This window comes from Pithys albifrons, chromosome 2, assembly GCF_047495875.1.
Source record: "Pithys albifrons albifrons isolate INPA30051 chromosome 2, PitAlb_v1, whole genome shotgun sequence".
In the NCBI taxonomy this organism is placed as follows: Eukaryota; Metazoa; Chordata; class Aves; order Passeriformes; family Thamnophilidae; genus Pithys; species Pithys albifrons.
The window spans coordinates 73,916,698-73,935,593 of NC_092459.1; the positions used below are offsets into that span (position 1 = coordinate 73,916,698).

General features: G+C 41.9%; 1 protein-coding gene across 7 annotated transcripts; it reads left to right on the forward strand.

Annotated features, from left to right (window-relative positions):
- Positions 1-431: 431 nt before the first annotated feature.
- FAM89A (family with sequence similarity 89 member A) lies at positions 432-10,499 on the forward strand. 7 transcript variants are annotated; one of them, XR_011697169.1, is made up of 3 exons: positions 432-1,093; positions 5,396-5,820; positions 10,229-10,499. XR_011697169.1 is itself a non-coding variant. In XM_071549511.1 (2 exons), exons 1-2 carry the CDS (start codon positions 839-841, stop codon positions 5,552-5,554), a joined length of 414 nt encoding a protein of 137 aa, XP_071405612.1. In that variant the 5' UTR covers positions 432-838; the 3' UTR covers positions 5,555-7,396. The 7 variants fall into 7 exon arrangements, 1 of the variants encoding a protein (XP_071405612.1); XR_011697166.1 differs by having other exon boundaries at positions 10,248-10,499; XR_011697167.1 differs by having other exon boundaries at positions 10,251-10,499.
- Positions 10,500-18,896: the final 8,397 nt, after the last annotated feature.

Genomic DNA, 18,896 nt, shown 5'->3' on the forward strand with positions numbered 1-18,896 from the left:
AGTACAAATTAAAAAGGTGAATATCCCTTTGGCCAGTTCGGGTCATCTGTCCCGGCTACGCTCCCTCCCGGTTTCTTTTGTTTACTTTGTCACTGGTGTACCACGAGAGACACAGACACACACACAGAAACGCGCACACACACACAAAAAGACCCCCCAACCCCCCCAGTCCTTTACTTAGGATAAATACGACTTAGCAAAACCCAAAGCATCAGTATGTTACCAACATTACTTTCGCTCTGACTGCAGACCTCAGCACTGCACCGCTCCATCCCAGCCCAAACCAGGACAGACAGAGACGCCGGACAGAAGGGGGGGGCTCTGTGACGTTATCAGGCCACAGCTGTACCACTACAGCGAGCTGCTTACCCTCCCCCTGCAGCAGTGCTTAATCTGCTTTCATGCTTGCTTTCACTGCCTTTCATCCCTCCCCCAGCACCTGGGCCAGGCCGGAGGCTCAGCCGCGCTGCCGCAGGGCCCTTCTGCCTCCCCACGGCCCGGGGGCAGGCGGTGCTGCGGGGGGTTCTGCGGGGCACAGGCTGCCTGACGGTTCACCGCACACAAAGCCTCCGTGCGGCGACTGCTAAGACCGAGTCCGAGTCCGAGACCGAGACCGGGACCGGGACCGGGACCGGGACCGGGACCGGGACCGGGATCGCCGCCCCCCGAGCACCTGCCGCCGATCCCCGCGGCGCCCCCGCCCCTATCGCTCCCTCCCCGCGACGGCCCCGCTCGGCTCCCCCGCCCCGCCCAGCCGGGCCCGGAGGCGGGACGGGCTCCGGGCGGTGCCTCCCGCGGCGGGGCCGGCGCGGCTCTTTCCGTCGGTCGCCGCCGCAGCATGAGCGGGCCGGGGCTGCTGGGTCCCGGGGGCGGCGCGGGGCTGCCGCCGCTGCCCAAGAGCCTGAGCGGGCTGCTCAACTCCTCGTCCTCGGGCGGCGCCGGCGGCCAGGGCGGGCGCTGGCGGGACCTGGAGCGGCTCTACGCACAGAAGTCCCGAATCCAGGACGAGCTCAGCGGCGGCGGCCGGGGCTCGCCGCGCCCGCCCAAGCCTCCCAACCTGGACGCGGCGCTGGCTCTGCTCCGCAAGGAGATGGTGAGCGGGGCGGGTCTCGGCGGGGGCGGCGGACGTGGCGAGCAGCGGCGGGGGGCGACGCCACCTCCCTGGGGCCGGAAGGGAGCCCCGGCCCCGGTGGGCGCGGGCGGCCCGGGCTGGCGCAGCCCCGCATAGCCCGGCCCGGCGGTACCGGCGGTGGGGGAGGGCTGGGAGCGGGGGCGGTGGGGCCGCCCCGGCTGCGGATGGAGAGCCGCTTACCGCGCTCGGCAACACCCACCGGGGACGGGCGCCCACCGGGACCCGCACCCACCAGACCGGGCATCCACCGGGACCCGCATCCACGCTGCGAGCCCTTCGTTAAAATCAGTGCCAAGTGTCGGCACTGATTCATGCAGCCTCACTGGCTCCGATTAGGCTTCGTTGTCTTCAGGACTCTTGTTTTCATCCTGCAGCGCAGCGTTACTAACAGGGAAAATCTTCCAGGCGACCTGGCACACCTTTTGATTAAACACTAATTGGGTGTTGGTGCTTTGCTGGTGCAAGCTGTAATGACTAATAATAGCTTAAGCCTTGTGTGCTGAGGATTCTGAAGAATCAGTAGAAGCAAGACAAGGAGCTGCTAGAGAGGGTCCAGCAGAGGTCAGAAAGATTATTAGGGGGCTGGAGCATCTCTTTTGTGAGGAGACACAGAAATTGGGCCTGTTTAGAGAACAGAAGAACGAGAGGGGATCTCATTAATGCATATAAATATCTTGAAGGAGGGTGCCAAGCGGATGGTGCCAGACTGTTTTTCAGTGGTGCCCAGTGACAGGGCGAGGAGCAATGGCCATAAACCAAAACACAAGAAGTCCCATCTCAATATGAGGAAGAACTTCTTTATGTTGAGAGTGGCACTGGGACAGACTGCTCAGGGAGGTCATGGAATCTCCCTCTCTGGAGACATTAAGATCCACCTGGACACATTGCTGCTCTAGGTGACCCTGCCTTGGCAGGAGGGTTGGACTAGTTGATCTCCAGACGTCCCTTCCAATGCTAACAATTCTGTGAAGCATATAAAATATGATGTTGCTGAAAATGTGCATGGTTCAAGGCTGTTTTTCTTAGCTTGAGGGCAAGAAACTCAGTTGAAAGTCCCTTCTGTGGATTTAGAAGGACAGTGTGGTGCGCTGAAATCTTAGTCTGCTGTCAGTGTTTCAGCAAGTAGTTTAAATACTGTTAGAGCTAATTCTTAGAACTGTGTGTTAGAATTGCCAGTTTGTATTGAAGCACAGGAAGGATGGGTGACTGTTGACTGCTAAGGCTTTCTTCTGCAATGCTGTAGGGGGAAACGAGGACGTATGGTCTTAGTCATCTTGAGCCTTTCCCAAAAAGCAAAGATAACTCATTATAAAAGTCTAATCTTATTTTCTTCCTCATGGGAAATCAAATGAGAGACTTCTCAAAGTCATTTGACAACTAGGCTTTCCCTTTAAATGTCTCCTTTAATACTCTCTTATCCTTGATGATAATTTGATAAAACACTTCTGACAAAAAAAGAAGTACTTTTGAACCCATCAAAGACTTTCAAGCAACAGGCTCCTCAGTTCTGGGTGTACTTATTTGTGGCCTGTACAAATTAGAGAGACTCTTGAGTACTAATAGGCTGCCTTTCATCAAGAAGGTAATAGCACTTTATTACTGATATTGAACATGCTTTCTTGCAGCAGTCAAAGATAGAATTTCTGTTGAGCAATGAGTTTGTTTTAAATTTTTCATAGTGAGCGGGGAAGAGTCTTTCCTGCCTTATCCAGCAAGTTACTGTTATATAAGTTATTAAAGCTGAGAAAGTGATGGACTTGGATGCTTTGGAGAGGGAGGGAGGAAAGGAGAGGTCACTTCAGGACTGTGGTCCTGAGGAACAGAATTGGTTGAATGGGACTGTGCATTATAGGTTGTGTTATCAAGGATCAAATGCAGATTGGCTGGTATTGAAAACTTTGTGCTAGTGTTATCAGGCCTGGACATTTCTTCAGGCTTTTGCTGCCTTGGGGATTTTACCTGAAAGTTGTGAAGAGCTAGAGGCTGCAATTTTCTCAGTAGACTTCTTGTTTCATTGACACTAGTGGCAGCAACAGAAAAATAAGATGTTAAACATAATCATTTGCTGTTAAGGCCTCTTACGTTAATTCTGCTGAGCAATTTCTGCCTTGAAGTTTGTGCTTGGCAATCAGTAGGACTGAACAGAAAGTGCTGAAGTCCTTTATGGAGATGAAACAGAAGAGTTGCTGGTGAAAATGCTCTCACTTTTCTTGGAAGATAAAGATCATCTGTGTCCAGGTTGAGTTTTTTGGCTCAGCTCACTCCTACTCACTCCTTGTACAGTTCACTGCTATTTTTTCCTTCAAACGTTTAGCTCTGATGCAAGTCTGCTTAGTGGGTCTGGTGTTCACATGTTATAGAGTTAAGTCCAGTTTCACAGTATCCTTTTTTACCTGAGGTGAGCCATTTGTTTAGGTTTCAAAGGCGAATGGAGATGGGTGAGAAAAGCGCCCATCTGAGGTGGTGGAAAGGCTCATCTGTAGCATCCTGGCAGCTAGCACAGTGATCCATGTCTTGTCCTAAAGTTTTCACATTTAAACTGTGCAGGACTTCATGTTTTGGCTTCATGACCTCATCAAGTTGGAGTGGCATTGCAGTGTATGGGAGTTTTTTTCTCCTCCTTCCACCTTCATAAAAAGGAGCTGTTAGGATAGTTCAGCAACGTCAGAGGAAGATCATCATGATAGCTTCTTGTGGTTTTCTTGTGTGCTGAGTGTACCTGTCCTTAGAATTTAGACATGCGAGGAAAGATTTGTGAGGTAAAATTGAGCCTGATGTTCAGGCTGCAGTAAAGGCTACTAACGTCAGTCTTTTTCATCTAATATGAGTTGTAGCAAAAACCATATTTGATGAATCTGAGGTTTACTAGGAACAGCCTGTCAGCTTAACACGTACTTGAAAGATTTAGGTAGAAATGGCTGTTTCTTGAAAATGTAAAATTGGGTAGTGGTTTTAATTTACTTCAAGACAAAATCTAAATTGAATTTGATCTGACTTGGAGAGGTGACAACATCAAGTGAAACCTCCATTTTGTTGGCAGAGAGGGTTGAGTTATGTATGTATGGCCAGACTTTGCGAACTCAGATTTGGGCAGGGCTCTCCCCACGTGGGTGTGCCCTTCCAGCCTGCACAGTGGATTTTTTAGGTGAGGCACAGCGTGTGCAGAACTGGCCCCACTGTTTAAGTCCTCAGGTCCAGCTGCCATGACTGAGGGAGCTTGGACAGTGACAGTGAAGTCCTCAGGACTGTCACAGCACCCGGTACTAACCGGGGCTGACCCTGCTGAGCATCCGAGATGTGACGGGATGGGATGGCAGGGAGGCACTGAACTGCCAGGGGACGGTCCCCCCTGAGACTGGAACTCAGGACCTTGGGATTCCGAGTCCAGAGTGCTCTCCTTTATGCCACGGGACCACCCTTGGGTTGAGTTAAATGACTAGCTGTATTTCCCCTTGCAGTGCAACACACTGGTTTTGTAGCTGACGCAAAGATGCAGGCTCCAGGTTTTTTTAATGGTGCTCCAAATCTTTAATTAGCTCTGGATCTAATATTTGAGAAGTTCGAGAACCAAAATATTAGGTGCTTAAATATAAATCCAGCCTATGCTTCAGTGGCATGTAAAAAGTACTCTGAAGGTTTGCAGGCTACAACATATGTCCTTATCTCACTTCTGCTTCAGTTTTGCTGCCTTCAAGTAGTGTGCTGTGTTGTGCTAGACATACTTGGTCTTGTCGGATGCTTATATATGTAAATACAGAAAATGAAATTGGAGTAGAAATAACTTAGCTGGGAAGTGGAAAACCAGAGTCCCATTTAAAACTTCTACTCCTGGCCATTTCAAATATAAACAGAGTGCCTGTGATATGTGAGAGAAAGATGGTGCAAAAGACACACAGTGTTTCTGTAAAAGTATGTCTTTTGCATAATGAGGAATATCTTTATGAATTTATCTCTAATGCTTCCAGTAGGAGTGGAATTGCTTGGAAATTAAGCATGGCATTGTCATACAACAGCATTTTGAAGAACACTTTGTATGTGTTCTGCGCTGTTGCATTACGTTGTTCCATGTTCTTTTGTCCAGTTTATCCCTTGGGGTGTCTGTCACCTTAGAAAATTAATTTTACTTCCATATTTCATAACTGTTCAAGGTGGAAAGAAGCTTGAACTTCTTGTTTAGCAACAAAAGATATATGGCATTATACTGCCAGTAAAAAACCAATTGTAATAATAATTGTTCATTTGTTTGAATTCTTTCCCCTTCAGGTTGGCCTTCGGCAGCTGGATATGTCATTGCTGTGTCAGCTGTACTCCCTGTATGAATCAATTCAAGAATACAAAGGTGCCTGCCAAGCTGACTCTAATGCAGACTGCTCGTACGCCCTGGAAAATGGATTTTTTGATGAAGAGGAGGAATACTTTTAGAAGCAGGAAGAGTGACCACCAGGTTGACTGAACTGAGGTTCTTTTGTCCTTTCCCTGTAACACACCTCAGCAAGAACAACTGGAATCTGGATCCCTCTTCCTGAGGAGAAATTCCCAGCTACCCCAAGTTACGTTAAATTCACTTATTTTAACAGGCTGTCAGTACAAGTTACTCATGCAAATACCACTTGAGGAAAGTGCTGTACTCTTAACTTTTGAAGAGTCCTCAGACATGCTTGACAAGAGTTTTCAATTTAATTTGCAAGGTGGGTGTTTTCAACTTAAAAACCTTGGTAGCTTATAACTGGAATTTTAGTTGTAGAACAGTGACTTCCTGAGCTATATTAACTTCATAAGGGGGAGGGAAGTCTCTGCTGTGGTGTAAATAGCTATAGGTGATTTTTTTGTGTGTGGGGGAGTGTCAGTGATACTGATAAATGCATTTTGAACAGGCATCTGGATGCATGCACATCCTCAGCACTACTAAGCTAGTTCTGCTCTTATCAGCTGCATCCAGTTTTGTACTGGGTGGATTGTTTACAGGTTAAATTTTTTTTTCTCCTTAGGCTAATTTATTCCTAGCTTACAAGCTGTACATGTGACAGTGAATGTTATCAGCAGGCTTTTTTTTCTGTTGATCTCACTCACTTTCTTGGTACTGCCACTTGGCATTAACTTTTATACTGCTCTCTGGAATTCTTGCATCTGCATAGCTCTTTGACCTGCTAAACACTGTTCTGAAATGGTTTGCTTAGCTTTTACTGTACTGCATAGTAAAAGCACAGATTCAAACATAGTCTGTCTGCCACTATGTGGCTTGGAATAACATGAACTCTAGTGCAAGTGTTCTCCATCATATGAAGAATAAGGAAACCTCTCATATGACACAGTGGGACAAATTGCAATATTTTATACTGGGTGAATTTGTTTCTGTAAGGTAGACGACAGCTCTTTTTAAAAATGCAAAATACGTATTTTGAGCACATACTTTGCATATGTTAAAACTTTTTATACTAACTTGTTCTTTGAAGTATAACTTATTTTTGTTTTCAGAACTTACTAAAGCACTTAGTTAAGCTTTTATTATTTCATAGTATGTACATGTAATGCTTAATCAGCTGAGAGTTGCCAACTATGTAAGTCTTCACCCTTCTCTATTTTAAGTAAAACCAACTCATGCGATTATCATTTCTTAACTTTAATTCTAAAGATGCTGTAAAGCACAGTGCCTGAATCTTGACACAAGCTAATAATTAAGGGCTTAAATCTCAAAGGGGTTTTGCATGGTTCATGTCTGGCATGTGTACAGTTTACAGGAAGAATTGGAGATCACATTCTGGGGTTCCTTCTCTCTTAGTTTTTAGCAAAGCCTAGGATGTTGCAGTGATAAAAGCCAAGAGACTTTCACGGTGCATTCCCTCTAAAGTTGGCTCATTTTAGTGGAATTAAAAGGCCACAAGAGTAAAGACTGTGCTGTAATTGTGTATAAGTTCTTAATCTAGTCTGTGGCAATGGTTGGATGTTTTTTTAATGTTAATTCTAGTCTAATTACTTCACTCACCCAAAATTAAACTGAATGGTAAGAAAAACACAGATATTCCAGATAGCTACATCTGTAATTAAAAAAGTTGTGTGCCTATGTGTGTATACGTGTATATGTACACACACATACTTATACATAACTTTATGCTTTGACTTAAGAATGTATCAGCTTTTAGTATAATTTGCTCTGCTTTTGATATTTACATGAGGCTTTTTCTAGTCTGTTGAAGTACTGCTATTTTCTTGCTCTTCAAAAATAAAAAGCATGATGTTTAGCATAACTTTTTAATGTTGCGTGTATTTTAATTTACCTTTTCAGTGAATCCAAACCCTATCCCCCTTCCCAACCCTCCCATAAGAAAACCAGGACTAGTCATCACCCCTGGACTGAAGCAAGCAATTTTTAAATTACAGTGGAAAAGATTCTACCTACCTACATTTGGAGTGGAATTTCCTACTTCTCTGTCTTAATTGAATTTTACTCCTTTCTCAATTCAACAGAGAAAATCCTGTCTCTACTACTGGAATTAATCATTCTGTTTTACAGATCTTTGGACAGTGCCATTCATTAATAGTCTCACTAGTGAAAATGGACTTGAGCAAAATTCACTGTACTTTCTCTTTTACATAAATTAAACTTAAAAAGCAAAGGGATTGATCATGCTTGTGATTTGAGCAATATGGAATCTTTAGCTAGTATTCCCTGTACCAAGGGAAGAATAAAAGTCTTATGGCATCGCTCCACAACATCTGTACTGGAAAACAGGACAGATTATTAGGACTTTCTAAGTTGTCAGCACCTTGTCCCTTGAAATAACACTGTCTTGCATGGAGAGAAGTTGTAGTCTATATTCCTAAGGCAAAATTCAAATGCCATGAGGGCTGGCCAGCCAGATGAAGGTTTTGAAAAGAAGAAATTTGTTATTAGGTCAATAAGCAGTTGTTCCAGAGGCAGATTTCCATACCTGGCATTGCAGTTCTGAGTTGTATCTCCTTACCACAATGTAACAGCACAAAACAGGGAAATTGCTCTGAAAGAGACGTGCCTGGTGGGAAAGTACAGCTTAAATACTGAGTAATTGTTACATGCTTCAAGTTACAAGCTTCAAGTCAGAGTTTGGCTGTGCACATGATGGAGCAAAGCTGTTACTGCAAAAGCTTGCAGCCCTTGGCTCAAACCACATACCAACACAGCTTTCCCATTTTACTGCATAACCCCAGTTTGTGTTACACGTAACTTTTTAAGGGTATAATGAAAGAAACCTTTGTAAATTTCCCTACCCAGTAAACACTGCAGAACTCTTCCAGTCCTACACAGCACAGCCAGTGATGAGCAAGCCCAGGAATAGACAGGTTTACAAGGAAACAAGGGCCATCAGGTTCCTGCTGCCCAAAGATGGAAAACTCTCTGTACAGCAGTTCAAACGGCAATCTGCTATGGGTAACTCTTCACTAGCCTTTCTCCAAAGGGCCTACAAATGTGGTAAAGCAGTTGGAAATAATTGTTAGGTCTCCATTAGCTGTATTTGAGATGGGGTTTTTTGTTGTTTTTTTTTTTAACAGCATACCACCCTCACTTTATTGCTATGACAACTGCAGAGTCATACTGTCATAATTTCATTTCAGTCTAATTCCCTGGAAATAGTCTACAAAAAAAGAAGAGTCTGGAAGAAGTGCTCCACTCTGAAGAAAGTGGGTGCCAAAAAAGATGAGTGGCTGATACTGTGGCAGATAAAACAGGAGCATTTGGGTTCACCTCCCAGTGAATTCAGTCACCCCTATTGATTTTAGTGGGAATAGGTTTCAAAGCAGGGCTCTTTTCCTAAAATCAGAATTGTTATGTCTCTTCTATTTCCAAGACTCTGGAAGAGCTGCATGGTCTCTATAGTATGATACAAAGAAATTCAAATGCACACTACAAATGTACTACTAAAAGGTACTGCTTTAATGCAGTGAAAAGCAGTAGGTGATCAGTAGAATAACTTAGAAAAAGCATGAGTGTTGCTTCAGAGAAAGAGTTTTCCAATAAAGGTGGGGCAAAATTGCACTCTTTATGCGTAGTTTAGATGCTTGCTAAAGCTGAGTTTTTAATATAATATTTAGGGTATTCATGTGAAATTGGAAGACTAGAATTATGCAAAAATTATTATAGTATTTGTAATTAATTTAGTACCTAATCATAGGTAACGGAATCATTTTACATGCCCTTTATAATAAGTTGATTTTTTAAAATTATGTTTACAATTCCTTGTAAATAAGACACTTTGCAAAATTTTAAATGCAACAAAGACTATCAAAGCCCCCCAGCATCTTTATAAAAAAGTTGATCCACTTAGTACACATTGACAAGTGTCATGTTTAGCCTACATCCTAAGGAAACAAAGCTTATGCAGTAACTCTGCCCAGGCATTTTCGGTCAGTCTGTTTGCTGTAGACTAGGACTAATAGGACAGAAGTTGGAAAGTTGCTCTGTTTTTACAAACCTTTCATGGGACTGCAGCACTTTGGTTTCTGTTTGGCCACCCAGGTGCCAGAAGGCAAGGGCTGGGTGGTCACCCAGCTGCTGTCAGTTCTGCAGTAGCCAGGGCACATGCTGTGTCTTCCACGGTGCTGGATGCCAGTGGGCAGCGTGGGAAGGAGATGACTCTTCAGCACATCTTTTAGCAAGTGAGGATGAAAACTGGGGATACAGCAAAGGGCCCTAGGAAGATCCCAGGTGTTGCCTTTGGGACTAAATGGGATGCTGGAAGGGGAGAGTGTTGTGGCAAGGGATGTCACAGTTTCTGGGGGCTGGAGCTTGGCACAGTTTGGTAGGAGATGCTGAGGTCCTGGTGTAATAAGTGGATTAATATAAAATAAAATTTGCGTATTAAATAGTTGTTAGTTAAATAAAACTTTAATAATTAGTGAAGTGATGGTGTAATTCAGGGTGAGATTGCAAGTTAATGTTCTATTAATATTTGCTGTCTCGCCATGAGTTTCCCCATAGCCTGGCTAACCACAAACCACAGTGTTTTCCTTTTTTAATTTGTGCAGACTTGCTTGGTCAGTATTATTTTATATATCAATGCTTGCTCAGCTTGTATTGTATTGTATAAGGCAATGCTTGCAACATTATGTAATAAAATATAGACTATGCATGTGCAAACAGTAGAGATGACCACCCTAAGACCACCTCGAGACCACCCAGCAGGAAGAAGACCCCCTAGTAACGGGATGAAGCATGCGCAGAAGATGGGAGTGAGATCAAGTGGAAAGTCCCCGAATTCACTGGAGTTGGGAGGATTGAAGAAAAAGAGGAACCAACAGACACTAAAGCGAAAAATTTGTAATTCTTTGCCAGCTTGGGGAGAATGAGGTTCTCTCAGCTGTGCCCAGTGTGTCTGCAGCACGCTGTTTTCTGACTCTGTCTGATTAATAAATTGCTGCTAAAATCTAAATATTGAGTATTGGCTCAATAATTCAGCCTGATCACCTATAACACTGGGACATGAGTTAAGATCCCGTGTTTCATTAGTTCTGCTGCTGACAGGTTGGGAGAGCTTTCATGTCATTTTTCAACCTGTTTTAGAGTCTGGGTTTATGCTACTTGTCATAGATTTTTAACATGCCAGTCATTTGTTGCAGGTATGTAGTTAAGCTTAACTGAAAGAAACGTGTTTTATTTGCCTTGCTGCCTAGCTAAAGTCATTCATTTTGCTTGAGGAATTAGATTGCTGTGAGGGCAAAGGAACTAATTCCCATTCCCCCACTGTGTTGTTCAGCTGATCACTGGGGAAGAATGTGAAATGTGAGGATTAGTCTGGCACATGCTAAAGGGAACCCTATCAGCAGGTCTTTTCTCCAGTATACAGCTCTGTGTCCTGCAGCCACTTAGAAAGAATTGACTCCTGTTTTTCTGATGCCTGCTTGCAGAGGATACATTACCACATTCCTTTTCTTATACCAAGTGCATTTTCTCAGAAAACAGCTCCTCAGAAGTACATTTTTCCATCCATTGTTATCTTTGGTTTATTTGAAGTTACTACATTTAGCTCTAGACAGTGCATAGTGACTTAAGGAAATAACTTGATTGTTTTCTTAGCAAAGTAGTAAAAAGGTTTCTCTTATTTGCAAAGTTATCTTCTACAGATTTCACTGTTTTCTGGGAGTTTCAAAGCTCTCTATTGTGTTAGATCTTCCTGACTATGATCCTGGTGACCCCAACTCTGCAGGTAGCTTTACAAACACCAGGTTTGTGCTGTGGCTCAAAGAACCTGAGGGATCTGTGCAGATGCAGTCTGTGCACAGGGACAAACTCTGCTGAGCTGAGGTGGTCTGGCAGAGCAGAGGTGGCCCCACAGAACCCAGATGTGCTCCAGGGTGTATTAGAATCATAGAATCATATGATATGATTATATGATGATTCTATGATTCTAGGTGGCCTCACAGAACCCAGATGTGCTCCAGGGTGTATTAGTGTGGATTCAACCACAGATGAGGCTGGATGTGTTCTGGACTGGCACCTGCAGCTTGTGGGGCAGTTGTGCCTTGTAAGGGAAGAAGAGGATTAGCAAGGAGTTCTCACTCAGATGATCAGTAGTGAGTTTGGCTATTTGGCTTTAAATGACAGAGCAACTTTGGAGGGGATGAATATTCACTGCAGAAGTCTCTTTGCCTTAGTTTTTTGGCCCCTTTTATCCTTTCTATTCAGGAAACTTAATTAGATGAATGTGGAAACAATTTATCTAATTGAGCCCTGAGTAATGAAGCCCACATCTGATTTCAGAGGAATGTGCTTTTAGCAGTAGAATTTACATTTCTCAGATAAGGTTGGTATGCGATCTAAAAAGACAAACCCATTTGCTATTGAAATACACAGACTTGTGACTATTTTGTCTCTTCTCTGAACTTTTGCCATAGGTTATAAATGCATTTAATGGTAAGACATTATTAAGATACTGTCTTCAAGAGAATGTAATCTTTCAGAATTCCTCAATTTAATCTGAGAAGAGAAATCCTATGCAAATAATGGATTATTACAGTGACCAAAGCACACTGTTTGGAATTGTTAGCACATAGAGAGTTCAATTCCATGTCACACCACTGCCTTAAATTCATGTTAGCAGTTCAATCCTCCTTGCAGTGCTAATGACTCTTTCAGAAATCACAAGCAGTTCTTCCACGAGTCAGAAATGTCCCTGTGGTTATCTGGCTAGACACATGAGTAAGAGTTTGTGAGCTCCTTTCGGCTCAGGATACCAGGCACTGTCACAAACAATAAAGTTGCCTGTCTGAGCCCTACCAGATTTTGCTTAAACTGTTCTGACTCGTCAAACAGCAGAACCTTTTAAGTCATTTACAAGAAGGCAATGCAATAAGGTCATTACTTCAGTTATAAAAGCACCTGGATGACAAGGACAGTACATTTTGTTGTTTTTCCTCTCAACCCTTTACAGTATCTTTGGTTTAACTGAATCTGGATTTTAATGAAGAGCTGTAGCACTAATTATTTGTATTGAAAGCCCTCATGGATATCAGAAAGTTCAAACACTGCATACAGAGGTGTGGTAACAGGGAGTGATGTGAAGTTGTGAACAGGTAAAGTACAAGCTTAAACAGGACCACATTTTAACTTGTTCCATTACTACTAAGCAATATCAAAGACTGTTCATATCATGGAATAAAATTACTTTTTTATATGCTACATTACACAAAAGGTAAATGACTGAATTATTAAAATAATCTGGTATAGGGGAAGAACATTCTATCAGAATCAGCTGAAATAAAAATAATACATCAAATAAAAGTGAAAATTAATTTCTTGTAGTACTAGGACATCAAAGCCGTGTTACCATTTGGTTTTTATCCTGTATGAACACAGCATGTCTATATTCTCTCCAAAGGTCTTGATATCCTTTTTCTTCTGTTAGTATTGTACTGATGATACACAATCTTGACTTGTATCTTGGAATTACCCTTGGTCTTTCTGACTGATACTTACTCACGGTGCTCAGCTTGGGAGAAGCATTTCCTTAACTACCTGGATTCATATGACCTGTATAGAGAACAGAATATATACCACCTATTCACTGTACAATGTATACCTCTATTTGTGTGCATTTTTAGAAGAGGAAAGACATTTATGAACAGAGTTCTAGTGTATTTTGGAGACCATCATTGCACAGTTGCTTCCATAAAGGATTAAACCTTAAGGATAAATAAGAGAAGTAGAAATTCGCAGTAATCTCTGTGGGGAAGAAGGAATTCTGTTTTATGCATTTCTTTTATCCTGTCTAATGTCCCTTTTTGAAGCATTTACTTGAGGTCTGAGTTGTCATTTGTAAATAGGTTTGTCTTGTCTCCAGTGCTTTATTGTGGTTACACAATAGGACTTTTTTCTGCTTATCACTAACCAATCACTCAAAAAGTTCTTTCTGTTTTGTTGCAAATGTAGGTCTGTTCTAGGCTTTCAATGTCCCTTCTTCTCATAGAGAATAATACTCTTTTCAGTGCTTTCAGATGCAGGTGTGTATGGACAGAACACATCAATCAGTATTAGCGAAGCCAAGCTTATCTCGCTATTAGCACAGATATTAATTTGTATAAGCATCTGCTTAAAAACATGCTATGAAAATTTACAATTATCTTTGCAAATTAGAAGGGAGTTTGTACTAATATGTTTATTCTCCAGGAACAGAGTTCTCAATTCACCATGCCCATTCTCTCATTCTGTGAATTGAATGCAGTGTAGGCAGTGATCATATTTTTGTTTCAGCTTAACGGGGTGTAACCCAGTGTGTATGTCCTTGCAAGAAGCCTGTAATAGATCTGGGGAGGTACAGGCTACTTAAATGCTTTGTGGTCTTGCAGCTGAGGCATTTGTCTGATGGCTTAGCAAGGGGGTGTAGCAGGGAGTTGGAAGCATGAAACCTGGAGAATAAAAGTAGAGGACACAAACTTTCTAGATCGAGTCACTGTCTTCACAATGGATTCCTTAGTAAAATCTTGTATTTTCACAATGTCATGTTGCTTGAAAACAACTGGGCATGAAACTGCCACTGCATGCAGTAAGAGCTGACAGGTCTCCTAGTTTAGGAGAGAGGTTAGGTTTGGTCTCTGAGAGCTAGGATCTCTGCCTGCCAGTGAGAACATCTGTCTGGAGTGCCTATCCATCCCAGCAGCTGGAGGAAGGACCAGATGACCTCTGAGTTCACTTCTAGCCCTGTCTGATTCTGTGAAAACAAAACTGTTCCCAGGGGGGTGGCAGAGGCAGCTGCCAGCTCAGGACAAAGCTGAGCCTTCAGTAGCAGCTGCTGCAAGGAGTTTAGAGGAGACAGCACTTTTCAATATAATGGCATGAAATGACAGATGGCACCTTCCACCCCACCATTAGAGTAAGGAAGGATCTGCGTATGAGGGTTTCCTGTTTTGCCATCTATCAGGACATGTTGTAGGGGATTAAAAACCACCTCTCTGAACTTTCTGTCAAAGTGCTTGTGCAGCTGAATTAGATTAGAATCACCACGCTGGCATTTTGTTAAATGAAAATAGCTGAGTAACAAAATAAGGGAAGGGAGACGTGATCTCTGAATGTTTCTGATGCTGTTTTATCAGGGACATGACTCTTTTTTTCTTTAAACTGATACAATCTGTCCTGTTGCACAATAATCAAACTATTGTAGGGAGAGGATGCCTTTCTCCCAGGTGGCCTTTTCTTTCAGTGTATGGTCTTTAAACAAGCAGAAGGTGCACTATTTCATACACAGATAAGGCAGAAAATGCACAGTCTATAAGAACATGATTGACCTTCCCTCTCCTTCCATCTACACACACACATCATTTAGATAAATTCAATTGAGCAGGGAAGTTTTTTAGGGAAAAATCCACTTAAAATGAAAGAAGTGTAAAATATTTTTGAAAATATGTGAGTTTTAATACAAACTAACTCTTGTCATGTGGTTGTGTAAAGAAATGAATACCTGCCATTGTACACCAAAGTTTGCTTCTCTAAACAAAAGGTTTCAAATAATCTGTCCACCATTCCTGAAAAAATTCTTCATTAATCATCAGTATTTTCACTTTGGTCTCTCCCAGGACAAAATGATTGTGCTTTCCTTTCTATAGAAGCCATCTGCCATTTTCACAGTACTAAGGAGAAATGCTCTTATAGGGATTCCTATTGTTGGAAAAATTTATAAGGAGTATGCTCAATGTGATACATTCCCTATCCTGCAAAACTCAAGCTATTTTTCCTGGTGCTGGTATATGGCACATTATTATCTAGTGAATGCTGTTACTGGAAAATGTTTTCTTCCCAGTTATTATTACACTTCTGTTGTCTTTTGATTTCTGGTGATCAAAAGAACGCTGTAATCCTACTGAGAGAGAGATGCTATCTCGGCTATAGCCAAGACATGATATATATGTGGCTTTGAAGGTTAGAATCAAAGCTTTATACTGGAAGTGAGAGACCAAAGAAAGGATCAAAGTTTAGGAGTGATGCCTGTATGACAGAATCAGAAGGGCTGCAGCATGCCTGGCAGGGGATCACTATAAAGGTAACACCCACAGATGCTTAGAGTGAATTAGCAGTTCTGAGGGAAGAGTACAAGGTGAGTATGTGTGCTTCTATGTTGCTGAGATTTTGTTTTCTGGTTTAAATTTGTGTAATGTTATTGAATTTATTTACTGAAAAGATACCAGTGGTTTGTAATATTTAAAAAAATAATTTTTTAATGTGAGATCTACCAGTGCTTTCTACCTGAGAGTCTCAGACTGTCAAATAAAGCACCTTAATTTTTCTTTCAGATAGCTGAAAGTAAGATCAGTTAATGTGCCAGCTCCCTCTCCTCCAAGTTTTTTAACTAATTTCAGATTTACTTTGGCACACAACAGCTGCAGTAACTTCAAATTCATGATAAGGGATTAATGATTTGCTGTATACACCCTAAAAGTCTTCAGATGTATATGTTATTGAACTGTATGCCAGCAAGGCTCAAAATTGAGCTTCCCTTAGTGTAACAAAGACTTTAAACATGTCACCTTTAATATTCACATTCTCTGGCTCCGGGCATGTCTGTTTCATATCTGACATTCATGTTTACTGACTCCCAACAACCTGCAGCTGAAAGGCGTTAATGCTTTTCATCTTTCTATGCAGACATGAACATATTAATTCTCCTCCAAATCCTGTGATGGTGGAGATACAATAATTTTATAGAGCCAAGTGTATGACTTGCTCAAGGTCACAACAGTTGTCGGACTTATTGCCAGGATTAGGATTCAGGTCTTAATTCGTGTCCCCAGTCCTCTGCTTAGATAGCTATGGCACGCAATTCTGTGCAGCTTATGGAAAACAGGTTTTTTGCCTAAAAATGTCCTCAGAATTACTGTTAAGAGATTGTAGAAATCAAGGAGGTCATCTCAATTTATTGCAGCAGCAGCCAACACATGTACAAACTCTCTGAGTTCACACTTTTACGCTACTGTGTTAAGGGAATTTAAACCACATTTTTACCCAGGGCAAAACCCCCAAAACAATATCTATTATCCTAATGAATAGCAATTAAAATCATTGTTGGCACTATTTCCTAGCTGCTTTGCAGACCTGCCTTTGTCTATATAGGTCTCAAAAAAGCTTTAAAAATTTAGGACACTAGATCATGTTCAGGAAAAAGATTTTACAAAGCTCCTAATGTTCAGATCTTCCTTCTAGCCACCTCAGTAATACAGTAAGCATTACTGGAAAGACTAAGAAGGTCAGAACAGCTTTATAAGAGGCAGGAGAGAAAATGGGAATCTTGTTATATACAGCTTTCTGCAAATTGAAAATGCAGTAACCTGGGTTTCAAATAAATTTAGCAACAAAAATCCTATTGATTTTTAGCAGTGGAGGAATGCATTCATTCTGTCTTTTGCCACGTGAACTTTCTCAGAGCTCAGCGAGGCTACTCGGAATAATCCCAGACTGTTTCAGTCTTAAAGAGATGTTGTCCTGAAATAATTTACATTTTATAGCTTTCATGGTTTGTATATGGAATTTATCTTGATACTGAGTCACCAAAACAAGTATTTTGTGACCTTTTCATCACTGATTTCATTTTGACATTTCTACAAATTGAGAATGATAATTTTTAAAAGGTTGGATTTGTGATTTTATAAAACAAGAATTAATCAAAGAATATGTACTTAAGAGTGCCTGTATGTTCCTTCCAGTTTTGAAAGCAATAGTCTTTACTTTGCAACTCCAGATGGCACTGCGGTGCTTAACACCACCCCGCTGGGGAGGGCTTATGGAATGCAAAAGCAGGCGAGCCCCTGAAAAACAAGGGCTTGGTTGTTTTATGAGAAATCAGCTCACAGTTTCTCAGTGCAGATGTCCTATTTTGCTTTCAGTTTGGTGAAGACTGGGCTAACAAATGGCAGCTTATATGCCTGAGATAGGAATTGTGGAAGAAAGGACTCTCTTGTCTGTATTTGCAAGAGGTCACAAGGGTAGTGTAGCCCCTGCCTGCACCAGCAAAGCAGCACACACTAGTGCAGAATGGAGAAGCTCTGCTGTTGCACAGCTCTTCCTATTCGTGGGGACTAGTCCTATCCCTGTAGAAGTGGTAATTCTGCTTTATAAAAGTGTATTTTTAAGGCTGGAGTGCAAACCATTGAAGTAATGAGTTTACTGATACCTTTTCTAGGGAAAGCCGTAGACTTGACTCTTACAAGACATTTTTTGGCATGTATTGTTAATACCTAGACTATTACAAAAATGCCTACAAATAAATAATATTCTTCCTTCATGTTCATCCATTGTAAATTTGGGAGTAGGATGTTCATACCTCTGTTTAATGATACACTCATATGCATCTATAGTGCATGTTTTCTTTCATGTTCTTCTACAGATTCTATCTCCTTAGTTTTATAGTTACCTTAATTTTGTAGGTGTCTGCCAGACTTTAATGCTTCCTAGCTTTTACTGTAATTCTCCAATTTTGAATACATTAGTTTCTAAATCCTTGTTACATGACCTATGGACCCAGTTGAAGTTCCCAGCTCCCACTGCGCAATCACTAAATGATTGCTTAACCCCAGTCTCAGTAACATCACTGGTTCTTCTGTGCATTTCATCCAACAGAGTTCTGGAATTTACTCCATAGGCCACGATATCCCCTTTGATTCCAAGGAAAACTCAGAGTTTATGTGGGTTCATTTGCAGGCTGCTGTATTTTTAACTGAAGTAAATCCTTTCCCATGAGTTAATGAAGCAACTGAAGAAATTAGAAAGGGCAGGCAATTTGTCATACGTCTTCCAGCACAGATGACTGTTTCATTGCAAAAAGTTTATGGAAAAATGGTGAGCTCATAAGGAAAAAAAAAGAATAAAAGTGAGAGAGATATGACTGTTTTAAACAGGCAGGACCTTAAAATAGCCTTGGTTCTCTCTGAAGCACCATATGGAACACTTTTCCAAAAGCATAAAAAATGCACACATGTACACCTGCCCCTACACACAGAGGGTGTCCTTAAGCTCCCCCTAGAGTGATGAAATATTAGTGTATTTGTCATGTTCTGGTAAATGAGTAGCTCTACTACCAAGCAATGCTGAATGTCCTACATTACTAATGACACCTCTGAAGACTCAGAACCTGTACCACACCCACTTTGGTTTCACAGTTCTGTAGCTCTTAATTGTCTTCTCCCACCTCAAAGTTGCATAAGGTCAGTGGTGGCTCCTGACAACATAAGTGATAAGTTATCAGCATATGTGACACAACAGATAACCATTTCTTCTTTTAGAATGTGTTCATGTCCTTTCTAGGTCTTT